Source organism: Cydia fagiglandana, chromosome 4 (assembly GCF_963556715.1).
Source record: "Cydia fagiglandana chromosome 4, ilCydFagi1.1, whole genome shotgun sequence".
Classification (NCBI taxonomy): domain Eukaryota; kingdom Metazoa; phylum Arthropoda; class Insecta; order Lepidoptera; family Tortricidae; genus Cydia; species Cydia fagiglandana.
This window is the reverse complement of record NC_085935.1, coordinates 11,182,752-11,195,245: the sequence shown is the minus strand read 5'-3', so window position 1 is coordinate 11,195,245 and position 12,494 is coordinate 11,182,752. Positions and strand designations below refer to the sequence as shown.

The 12,494-nt window shown below is 39.7% G+C and overlaps 2 protein-coding genes across 2 annotated transcripts in view; one reads left to right on the top strand and one right to left on the bottom strand.

Moving 5' to 3' along the window:
• The window catches only part of LOC134663693 (sodium leak channel NALCN), a 23,019-nt gene extending 21,560 nt beyond the window's left edge, over positions 1–1,459 (top strand). Inside the window, exons 34-35 of the mRNA XM_063520139.1 lie at positions 16–98; positions 392–1,459. Coding sequence (XP_063376209.1) covers positions 16–98; positions 392–531 — 223 coding nt within the window. The 3' untranslated portion in view covers positions 532–1,459. The remainder of the gene's footprint in view (positions 1–15; positions 99–391) is intronic.
• LOC134663707 (uncharacterized) lies at positions 1,451–12,494 on the bottom strand. The gene is made up of 9 exons (XM_063520161.1): positions 12,326–12,494; positions 12,047–12,147; positions 11,661–11,735; positions 10,822–10,985; positions 10,385–10,586; positions 7,080–7,255; positions 6,238–6,418; positions 2,779–2,994; positions 1,451–2,462 (listed from the first exon to the last, which is right to left on the bottom strand). The coding sequence occupies exons 1-9, from the start codon at positions 12,387–12,389 to the stop codon at positions 2,223–2,225; spliced, it is 1,419 nt and encodes a 472-aa protein (XP_063376231.1). The 5' UTR covers positions 12,390–12,494; the 3' UTR covers positions 1,451–2,222.

Genomic DNA, 12,494 nt, shown 5'->3' with positions numbered 1-12,494 from the left:
ATCTGTGTTTCGCAGGCCTGAAAGTCCGGAAAGTAAAAAGAGATATTTGCAACCCACTTTGAGTGATCCACATCCGGCTCTCAATAAAAAATCTCCACGTAAGTCCAGGCAACTTTATTACATTAGGCTTTAAATACTGATTCCAATAAACATGAGGAGGCGTAAATGTGACGTTTATGCTTTCGATGTAGCTCACAAGATGGCAGAACCTACCATGCACAAGGAAACGTACCTACCAGAACGTTAGACGGTAGCACTTGCATCGGCAATGTACATGTGCACATGTTTCCCATTCAGGCCACAAGATGGCAGGCCTTCCAACGCACACGGTTCCTATATGATATTTATTATTAAGTAAAACAAATGTGCCAGTATATTGTTTCCCCCTCAGCGGCGGTGAAGAGCAACACCCGGCCGGCGCAGGCGCACAACAGCCCCCTGGCGGCGCGCGCCGAGCAGCCGGCGCTCAGCGACGTGCACTCCTGGTGGGGCGCGCAGCTCGCGAGGCACGCGCTGCTCGACCTAGACTAGTTATTCACATTGTCGACTAGTCATGTACACATCGGTAGGCCTTATCTCGTTGCAGTAAGGTTCATGTATGGTTAGGGTTATTTAATAGAGTCAATGATTGGTATTGATAGTACTAAGGCCGATTGTGTCACCGCTGCCGGCCTAGCCAAGGTGACAATCGCTATCGCTACGACAACGAAACGATTTGTGTCTCTCTATCACGCTTCCATTTTAGTGCGATAGTGACAGTTGTATTTCAATCGTTCCGGAGCGTACGCGATTGACATGTTGGCTACGCGGCCTGGCCAGATTTGGATTATTTAATTTCAATAGTTCTTTGAGAAAAATCATGCGGGTAATTAACTGTCAACTACTACCTACTATTTACTTTTTTGAGCAAAACTAATGAGCAAGTAAAGCAAAGCATATACAACAATTCACAACAATTATTTTTGGAATTTTGTAAAACTGTAGCCTATATAACTGCCTAGTAAAATATGGCTCAGCAAATACGCCCCGTAACTTATGATATATTATTATTTTGAGAAGGGCAGGTTACAAGATTTAAAAAAAAAGTAAGATTTTTTTATTATTTATTAATTACATTGAATATCATAACAATGTCGCGGACGCAGTATTATGTAAAGTTCTTCTTTGTTTGATCTAAAAAATAGTACGGATACGCATCTTTCTAGTCATTTTAGTCTCGTTATTGCGTAAAATATTATGTGCCAGTGTGCAGTAAATAGCATGAACATATAAACATTGTAGTTTATATTATATAATAGATTTTTAAAATCAGTGTTATTTTGTGGTTAGATAATTTATGTGTAATTTTACATGCGCATAGCCTAAATAACATTTCCGTATCGTTAAGTTTACTTAGTTTAATAGGTAGTGCCAAATGTAAACAATGTTGTTTTAAATAAATATAGGTATGTGTAATTAATCAACTGCATTTTATTATTTCATTGACATGTAACAAAACATTAGTTACATTAAATGTAAACCAAAACATTATGGTAATTAAAAAAAACATTCATTATTTTAAATTATTAATAATAGAAAATTTTACTACATTTCTAACTTTATAAAAAAAGTCCGAACTCAAGCCAGTGTAGAGTATTGCCATTTTGTTTATAGAAAGATTTTTAACAGGTGAAATAAGTAACGAAAAGTATTTCGGTAAACTGGTATTCCATCTGTCTTTATGAGCATTAGGAGCTACCGCAACGCGGTACGCTATAATCTTGTTACGCGCTTGCACAAAGTCTAACCCCCTTATTCATAAACGTTTACTAAAGTTGACAAGCCGATAATAATCGTTTGTCCCTTTCCGACGTATTGGTATGGTGGAAAGGGACAAACGATTATTATCGGCTTGTTAACTTTAGTAAACGTTTATGAATAAGGGGGTTATTCTGGATACTAGTGGGACCTGACCTATATCAGGATGGCCGTGTCGTTAAGTCGTTATATATAATGGCACATGCCCAGCGAGAACAGCCCAACGAGTGTTATAGTAAGCACTAGCCAGAGATACCGGCCGGCGACTGGATGGTGGAACAGCTTGGCGCGCAGTCTCAGCGTCGTGGAGTACATGAGCACGGCGGCGACGTCCTCGTGCGGCGTGTCTGGGTGCAGGATAAAGTCTTTAATTCTGGATACCAGTGGGACGTGACCTATATCAGGATGGCCGTGTCGTTAAGTCGTTATATATAATGGCACATGCCCAGCGAGAACAGCCCAACGAGTGTTACAGTAAGCACTAGCCAGAGATACCGGCCGGCGACTGGATGGTGGAACAGCTTGGCGCGTAGTCTCAGCGTCGTGGAGTACATGAGCACGGCGGCCACGTCCTCGTGCGGCGTGTCTTGGTGCAGGAACGGGCGGACGCAGAGCTCGTGGCCCACGCTCTCTGTACGCCGGCACTCTTTTGAGAGGCGCGCTGCCTGAAAGTGAAATAATAGCTTTAGTTATGAAGTATATCATTACAATTCAAATAGTTTTTAGGCCCACTGTCCTACTTGTACTACCTGACAAATTTTAAAACGTTTTCAATTTGAACACAGTTTTGTATTTGCTTCTAACGCTATGAAAGCATTTTTGCTCAAGCTGAAACGCAGACCTGAGCTACGTTCGGTCAAAAAAACTTAAATCAATAGAAAGCATCGTAGCAGACTGGACAGCTGAAGCAGTTTGCGCTTTACGGCGCTGTACGTGTTGTGGCTTAAGTAATAAGTTAGTCGAATTTGACCAATTAAGCACCTGTATAAATGGCACGATAGCCGCCGAGATCCACAGCAGCAAGTTCAGCAAACTGATCCCGACGATGGGCTCCGTCTGCGTGTCGACCTTGTCCAGGCTATACATCCACATGGCGCCGGACGCCACCCACGAGATGTTCACGATCGTGAACAGGCACACCGCCGGCGCCAGGTCGTCGTTCAAATACTTGAGGAGCTTCTGGAACTCGGCGATCTCCTGGAATAATAGTACATTATTGCAGAGGCCGGGAAAGGGCAATTCGTGGATGAGTTTCGATTTTGTCGGACGACGCGAAGCGGAGTCCGACAAAGAAGACGAATCCACGAATTGCTATTCCTGCCGAGGCATATATAGTGCTTTTCTCCAAACATGCGAGGAAATATTTTAATAACAAAACTTCCGTGAGACACAGACATATTAAATATATTAAGAACGGGTCACTCACGTATTTTAAGTCGAAAAACGCTCGACATGTTTCACTCCGTACCGAGGAGTGTCATCAGGAGCTTGCGTTTACGGTGACGGACCGGCGCAGAATGGTTCCAAACCACCATTAGCGAATGACGTAGTGAGTGTTGTGTGCAACCCATCATTTGACAATAATGCCATAAACGAGGGTAGTTTCTCGCTCCCCCTGCCGCCACCGGCGCCTGCGCCGAGTCATCGGGCGCGGAGAGCTGCGGCCCGCAGTCTGCGCCGGTCCGTCACCGTAAACGCAAGCTCCTGATGACACTCCTCGGTACGGAGTGAAACATGTCGAGCGTTTTTCGACTTAAAATACGTGAGTGACCCGTTCTTAATATATTTAATATGCGAGGAAATAAGCTAAAATAATTATTATTTTACCATCAAGCATCACTCAAATCAAACCTTCACATCCAAAATGTCAAAAACAATTTCCCTCTTTAATTAATTTTTAAAAGTTAAAGTTACAAACTTATTCTGCCATTCAGTATTCGTTCATTCAATATAATTGTGCAATATAGTTGGTCAAACCAACTTTTCAATCAGTAAGAACCAGGAAAACTATACCCATCCTTTTCTTTTGGGTGCTAGTACTAGTGTAAGACAAAGATAGTATGATTCTCTTTGTCTATGTTTGAAATGAGAAAGTCCTTTGACAAACTATATTATTGATCGGATTGATCGGTAAGGTGAATGGCGACTTAGAGAGCATCTCGAATTGGAGTCGTAGTTTTGGCCTTAAAGTTAACCCAGCAAAGACCCAGGCCATTATAATTGGTAGCCCAAAACTGCTTCCCCGAATTGACTTTGCTGGCGTTCCTTCTATTTATTTTAATGGCGTTCTAATTCCGTACTCGCAACAAGTAAAGAACCTTGGCATCATCATCGACAGTACTCTATCATGGGGACCTCAGGTGGGCGAAGTCAGCAGGAAGATGTTCGCGGCAGTAGGCTCACTTAGAAGATTACGGAACTTCCTTCCCATTCCCACCAAAATTGCACTCGCACAAACTCTTCTCCTCCCCATTCTGGATTATGCTGACGTGGCTTATCTCGATCTCACTGAGGAGCAACTTAATAAGCTTGAGCGTATCCAAAATGTCTGCATTCGGTTTATATTTGGGTTACGCAAATATGACCATGTTTCTCACTTCCGTTCACAGCTCAAGTGGCTCCCTATCCGCTTCCGTCGTAACTTTCACGTTTTGTCCCTTCTATATTCTATTCTTTTCAACCCTGCAACTCCACGCTATCTCAAAAATCGCTTCAGTTATCTCTGTTCCGCTAGGTCCGCCCAGAAGTTAATTCTTTCTGTACCCTCTTCCGCTTCAAAATACTATAATAATTCCTATACTTTTCAAGCTGTTCGACTTTGGAATTCTCTGCCTCTTGACCTAAGGTGCGCTCAGTCTCCTAATTCTTTTAAGAGACTACTTAAACTCCATTTCTTATCTCTTCCTTAATGCTTTTATCTGGTTACTCTTTCTCTATGGCTGACACTGCTATATTATATTATATTATATTATATTATATATAATATGTGTATTTATTTATGTATGTCTATGTAAGTATGTTTATGTATTGTATATGTATTTTTATTCTGTTTATTTTTATTTTTTGCATGGTAATTTGTCTGTTTTCGATGTATTTAGTGATAAGTTTCTTTCATTGCACTTGCAACACCTACTGACATATGTAAATTTATTAATTTCCGCTACCCAAAGGTTGTCTGGAAGAGATCGCTTTTTAGCGATAAGACCGCCTGTTGTTTACCTCTGCCTGTATTTCTGTTTTCTTTTGTATTGTCTTATTTTATTGAGGTGTGCAATAAAGAGTATTTGTATTGTATTGTATTGTATTATTATAAGCTTTATGAACACGGATGAGATTTAAAAAAAATATAAAAATAATCTTTGATTTTATTAAGCAGTATTTGCACGATCATACACGTGAAATGATAGCTGATCGGGTCGTGTAGAAGCGGCTCGCGGCAATAATAATTGGCCGTTTGCGTTTTTTATTATTAAAAAGTAAAAAACACTACAGTAATAAGTTATAGATGGTCAAGCAAATCTTGTCAGTAGAAAAAGGCGCGAAATTCAAATTTTCTATGGGACGATATCCTTTCGCGCCTACATTTTTCAAATTTGCCGCCTTTTTCTACTGACAAGATCTGCTTGACGCAGTATATTACTGTAGTGTTTTTTTACTTCCCGTCCGCTAAAACAGGACAGCGATAGTTTGATGTTTTTTAATTAGAGTTTGACATTAACGAAGAACTTCCCGTAGTATTTTTGCTACAGTAAGGTGAACATTTCCGAGCATATTGGAGAAAATAATAATAATACGTCGATTCCTCACTCTGCGGCCCTAACCACCGGCAGCTTGAGCCCTGCCCCGCTGCCGGCGGCACCCTAGGTTAGGTTTTTTATAACGTGCTTATATATTTTTTTGTAATGTTTTGTGTTTATTGTACTTTTATACTCACGTTGTAAAAACCCTAACCTATGACCCAAATTGAATAAGAACATAATGTATCTCTTTACCGCACTATATGAACGATGACAGAAGGCGTCTTCGACCAATGGGGTTGGCCGGTCAAAGTATTTAGCAGAATGGCACCAGCATAGCTTGCCCTGTCAATCTCTAGAATTGAGTCAAATTTTTGTTTTTTTAATGGAATTTTATGGCCTGGATTCGGGTTATTCGCGGTATAGGCAAAATATTACACTAGTCATTTTGCGTTCTAGACCGTCCGCGACTATACCCTGGATGCCAGCCCTTTATGCCAAATCTCATAGAAACAGGGGCAAACTACCGTAACCCAGGAGATAATATTGATACAATTAAAAAAATGTGTTATTGCTCTATTGAGTACCTATTTCCACTCACGCACATACAGTTAAGTGGCGCCGTTGTTGTGAAAAAACCCCGTGACCCAGGAGACACTGATACTTTTTTTTAAATATCTAATAATGTTGAGTAAGTACTCACTCGCATCCAATTGAGTGGCGTGGTGGATCTGTTGAGCAGGCGCTCCTTGAGGTACATGAGGTGCGCCTGCAGCAGCTGCGCCTGCAGGCAGTAGCTCGTGATGATGGTCGCCTGCACCATGTCGTGCACCAGCGTGCAGGCGACCAGCAGGATCTTCAGGATTAACAGGGTTTGTTTTGAACTGTAAACACGAAAACTCATTGAGAACTTACTTCATGTGAAAAGGCAAAGCCACGTTAGCCACGTATATTCACTACGTCTCGAGATGTATCATAAATAGGTAGATTTAAAATGGATAAATATTATGAATAATAATTATTTTCCGTTATTCGACTTGTAGACGTAGACATACCAACCGATGCAATGGACAATAGCTCCGGTTCCAAAGCTATGGCGATGATGGAGCAGGAAACAGAAACTGTTTTTACTTTCATGCTCGCAAAGTTCGTCTTTATGTCGTGTGTAGGTTGCATAAACTATTTCTTTATACTCTAGTCATCTAGTGCATAAAATAAAAGCTTCTAATAAGACCCTTATTGACTTAGCAATAGAGTCCAAAACCTGCCATACAACCATCGGGCAGGATCGTGAGAACCGTGCGTTGTGATTAACCTGATTAACGCAGGTTGGACAGGTCTATGATATTATTACGTGACTCATCATGATATAACTTATATTTTTATTAGATACAGTCAACTATAAAAATATGGGTGCACATATCATCTAAAAATATGTCCCATATGTCAGCGAATTAAGAACTATGGGATATATTTTTGAATAAGTTGGCTACACCCATATTTTTCCAGTTGACACCAAAAAATGTAGCTCAATGTAAAAATTACCTTTGTTCCATCCACCGGAACATGATGGTGCCCTCGGCCATCATGAGGTTGACCGAGCAGAGCGACAGGCACATCCACAACACGCTCAGAATGATGAACGTCCACAGCAGGCGCAAGAGCCGCTTCGGGTTGGCCGAGGCCATGCCCTGCTGGGTGTACGACGATAGTAAAAATACCTGCAAAACATATTCATTCTTAGGAAAATACTGATGTAGCACTACTCTATAGTTCGTTTTTTTTTAGCATTAGAAAGAACTCCACAGAAGCAAACTTGCAGTTTTTATCAGGCTCTTTAATTGTTAATAATTATTGAATTATCTAATGTAGCATGGTCAATACATATAATTTAATTACTTCAAAATATTACCGCTAAAAGTGCCGGATTTGGAACCACAAGCTTACTTCTGCGAAGTTCTTTCTAATGCTAAAAAAAAACGCACCATATTTGGATGTACGACGGAGTGCTTCAAAACTGAGGTAAGTATAAAAAGAGTAATTTGAGTTGCGAGATTTCCAAGGTACAAACAGCAACACTGCTAACTGTACTTCGGTGGACCTTATGTATACATATTTATACACTCGACTGTACAGTTAACAGTGTGGGCTATGGTACGAGCGGTGAACACAATTTAATGGCTCCTCTACACGATGGGCCAGCGCCGGCCACTCCAAGGGACGCCATGCGGTAGAATAAAATAGCAATATCACTTGCTCCCTCTAACGCATAAATGCGTCCCTTGGAGTGGCCGGCGTTGGCCTATCGTGTAGAGGAGCCATAATGTCCAGAGTGTCGAGTGACAAACATTATAGTAGGTATAGCCCATTCTACAAGCAAGCTACGTGAAAAAGTAACTCATAATTTCAAAGGAAATGGCTTTCAAAGAATAAGAGCCTTTCCGAGTTAAAACACTGGATAAATCAATAATCAAACAGCACGAGGCAAGCAAATGCAACTTTTATATGTCGTTGTGCATTTCTCCGTCATTTTTACTCGAGTACAGTCGCCATCAGATATATCGCAGCAGCCAAGGCGCTCACAAATATCTGAACACGCCTCTATTGTCAAGGCGTTAGAGTGCGCGTTCAGATATTGTGAACACCTTGGCCGCTCAGATATATCTGATGGCGACTGTACCTATTTGTAAATGTTAAGGTGGTTCGCCTAGGTTACTCAAAACTTAACTCTCGCTAGATGGCACCACTTTTTCAAAATTTCAGATTTTATTTTTTTGTGAAATGGTCTTGATATTTGTATACTTAAAAGTATGTTTCGCGCAGTCTTTAAGTAAATATTGAACTATTAAAATAAACATTGAATACTTCATTGTGCAAAAACCACGTTTTTAATTCGACGGAGTGTTGCTGTCACGCTTTTTCCTACTATTACTCACACATGCAAACAGTGTTTCCGTGATCCTTGTAGTAGACAATTTCACACAACGTAAGTATGTTGCAATAGCGTAACGGTATGTTCGTGGAAATACGTGCAAGAGGATTGGGGTTCAAGACTGGTGCGAGTAGGTAATTTCTTTTTGTTTCTCCTTTGTGTTATCTTACCTTTAAACGAGCAATTATTAGATATATAATTATTTATTTATATATTTGGATGGTATCAGAAACGGCTCTAACGATTTCGATGAAATTTGCTATAAGGGGTTTGATCTCTTAGCTGGGTCTATGAGAAAACGCGCATTTTTGAGTTTTTATGTTTTGTAAGCTTTGGTCGGTCTCCCAGATATTCAATCTCCGCTTGGCAACTAATCCCAGAATTGGCATGCGCACTAGTTTTTACGAAAGCGACTGCCCTGACCTTCCAACCCAGAGAGTAAACTTATTTGGATTAGTCCGGTTTCCTCACATTGCTTTCTTTCACCGAAAAATAGGTATCGGTGTATAAATAGGTAGGTATCAAATGCTATTTCGTACAAAAGTTCGAAAAATCATTGGTACGAGCCGGGGTTAGAACCCGCGACCTCCGAATTGCTTTCCGCTAGGCCAGCAGCGCTTCGCCCACATACTCAGTGTTATCAGGTTTTTTAAAAATCAAAAACGATTACTTATGAAAGTAGAAGAATATAAATGATCGTATTAGATTTATAATTGTTACTTATTTGCCGTAACTTATTTTTAAAATGTGTTTTTCAATTAAAAGACACGTCAAGATTGTTTACCTTATTTCTAATGCTAAAAAAAACAAACTATAGTAATAATTGTGTTTTTCATTCATAGACAAAATCCATTATTTTTAACCACAGGAAATTTTATACACTTCTTTTTAGGGTTCCGTAGTCCGTACCCAAAGGGTAAAACGGGACCCTATTACTAAGACTTCGCTGTCCGTCCGTCCGTCCGTCCGTCCGTCCGTCTGTCACCAGGCTGTATCTCACGAACCGTAATAGCTAGACAGTTGAAATTTTCACAGATGATGTATTTCTGTTGCCGCTATAACAACAAATACTAAAAACAGAATAAAATAAAGATTTGAATGGGGCTCCCATACAACAAACGTGTTTTTTGACCAAAGTTAAGCAACGTCGGGAGTGGTCAGTACTTGGATGGGTGACCGTTTTTTTGCTTTTTTTTTGTTTTTTTTTTGCATTATGGCACGGAACCCTTCGTGCGCGAGTCCGACTCGCACTTGCCCGGTTTTTATTGCAGTGAGGATGTCCTGATTGTAAAAATCAGAGAGATTAGGAAGAGTATAATTTCTAATTATCTTTGTAAAAATAAAAGAATACGTGTATCCCATACTTAATAATCGATTTATGATAATAAGAAAAATTAAATAAAAATAAAAACACAATACGAAATTTAGGTGTAACAAAAATACAAAAAGTTATGTTCCAGCATACAATGACTGGGGATCGAACCGGGAATCTTCCGTTTGCAAGCAAAAAAGCGACTGTTTGCATAACACGCCATGATAGTTCTTAGCTAAGCTGACGAACTTCTCGCTTAGGTCAATTAACTACCTGTCAAATATCAGTGTCAACAAAATTGCACTAAACATGACGGCACTCCAAATTCGAGCCGTAGTCAGCCCGGCAACGTCGGAAATGGTATGGCAACGTCGCAAATGTATCTGTACACGACATTTGTGACACACACATACGTAAAACTGATGAAAAGTTAACTATAATTTTTGCATGATTTCTGTATGAAACATTGTTTTACTGTTAATTTCGCGCAAACGAATATTCGAAAGAAGATAAATGCGGAAATATTTGTGTACTAATAGTGTGTAGTTACTTAATGAGCTTTGATTGAATTTTGTATGAAAAGCGAACCACCTTAATGCATCTTACCCTTTCCATAAGATTCTGGAGCTGCTCATTATCGGATATTCTAAACAAATAGAGAGCGTAGAGGAAGCCCAGGAAGTGCAGTATGCTGGGGCCGATGTACGTCAGCGTCACGTTCCCGTAGCACACTTGCTTGTACGTCTCGTACTCGAGGGACGACTCCAGCGCCAGCGGCACCAGCTTGTAGCAGAAACCTCGGTCTCGTCTGGAATTAGGTATACAACAATATTATATATAATTTTTAAACACGACGATATCACATTGTAAACTGAATATTCGTAGACTTTGACGGCCTCCTAGCCTAATCGGTAGTCACCCTTACGGTACGAAGCAGGAGGTCCCGGGTTAGAATTATGGTAAGGGCAGTTATTTGTGCGTCATTTGAATTACATAAGTGGTTTAGAAAAGTTTATAGACAAGTATAATTTTGTAAACCTTACCTGAAACATGCCATGTACTGAAGTATGTATCCTAAACACATAAATACTGCAACTTGCGCAGAATGTAAGTGTGACAAACATATAGAGAATCTTGAGGAATTTGAAGAATCGACGACTGGACGCAATCCCATTATTGTTAAAAGTTTAAGATAAGGAAGCAATATCTGAAATCAAAACAATATTAAGTTAAATATAGGAAAAAAAGATAATATTCGAACGCCTGTGAAAGCGTCACGTAACTTTCAGTCACATCCGTAGATGGAGTCTTCGCTCCGCAAATGTCCACCTTCATCAAACATCTCTGTGAAGCCATCGCTGACCGTTGGGACAGATCCCTTAGTGTAGTAATGGGCTGGCTAAGATCCAAAATTATAATTTCGATAATACGAGCCACCAGTATGTGTATCCGTGGGACACGGCACAAATTCAAACCCATCCAACATTTCTCCGGTCTCAATGACGGTGCAGGTGCAGCCCTACCTAACCCGTCTACCTCCACTCTGTACTAGCGCCATGTTTTTGTTGTTGCTTATTCTGTTTTTTTTTTTATATTTTTGATGATTAAATGCTGTTGAACACATCTCTACAAAAAAAATCCTACAAATACAGTTTATACAAACCCGCATTAAAATTAAGTTAAATAAGGATTCTACGAATACTTTACTTAGGTACATTGGTAATACTTTGCTAGTTTCTGTACAAATCAAGTCTCACCCCATGAAATATGTCAAAACGGTGTGTGACTTACGTTATTATCAAGTGGCTATACTATAAATAACAACAATGAATTAAGCATCAAGTCTACAGGTAAGAAATTAGGAATAGTAATGACCACGTACCTTAGATTTACAATAGTGTAGAATAGCAGACGTACTCATATACTCCGTATCTGGAGATTCAGTTATTTCACCGATCTGAAATATATTATACCGTGTAAATAATATCAAACATACAACAGGTACTAATTAATGGAAACGCCCCTAAAGCTAGTACTATATTCAATAAATTAGTTAAAACGCTCTCAAGAATAGCTGCTTACATCTTGCATTTTCATTAGAGCTACGCACTCAAGCTCGACAAAAAAAAAACTGAAGTAAAATTAAAATAAACTTGAACCAGGAAGACATTAAAACTTGATAAAACGTTAAGTGCAAAGAAAAAGTGTCGTTAAACATCGTAATTAAGTATGGTAGATAGATATTTACACATAGTACGTAGTACTCACGTCAACACTGTTGGCGTCCAGACTGGACCTCGTGGACCTCTCCATGGCGGGCTCCACCAGCTTGTCGCGCCCCAGCACATGGCTGTCCAATAGATCACTCGCTACGTAATCGTTTGAAAACTTCACATTATTCAGTTTATTGCCCATATCTACACTTTAATTGACATTGTGCATATTATGCGAAAAGATAACTTACAACATTATAATAACAGGGTAGTCACTCATTGCGGCGACAAACAAACTTCATTATTTAATTAAAAGAAGGTAATTGTAACTTACCGCTGCCGTATGATCCATTATTATTGTGCATCATAAGGTACTTATGAGCTATTAAGTCGGTCATTACATTTATTTATTATGTAACATTGTCTCTTTCCCACTGAGAAAATATCGAATATTAAAAAAGGATGCAATTCGCTTAACATTGATCACAACAAACGAAGCACTT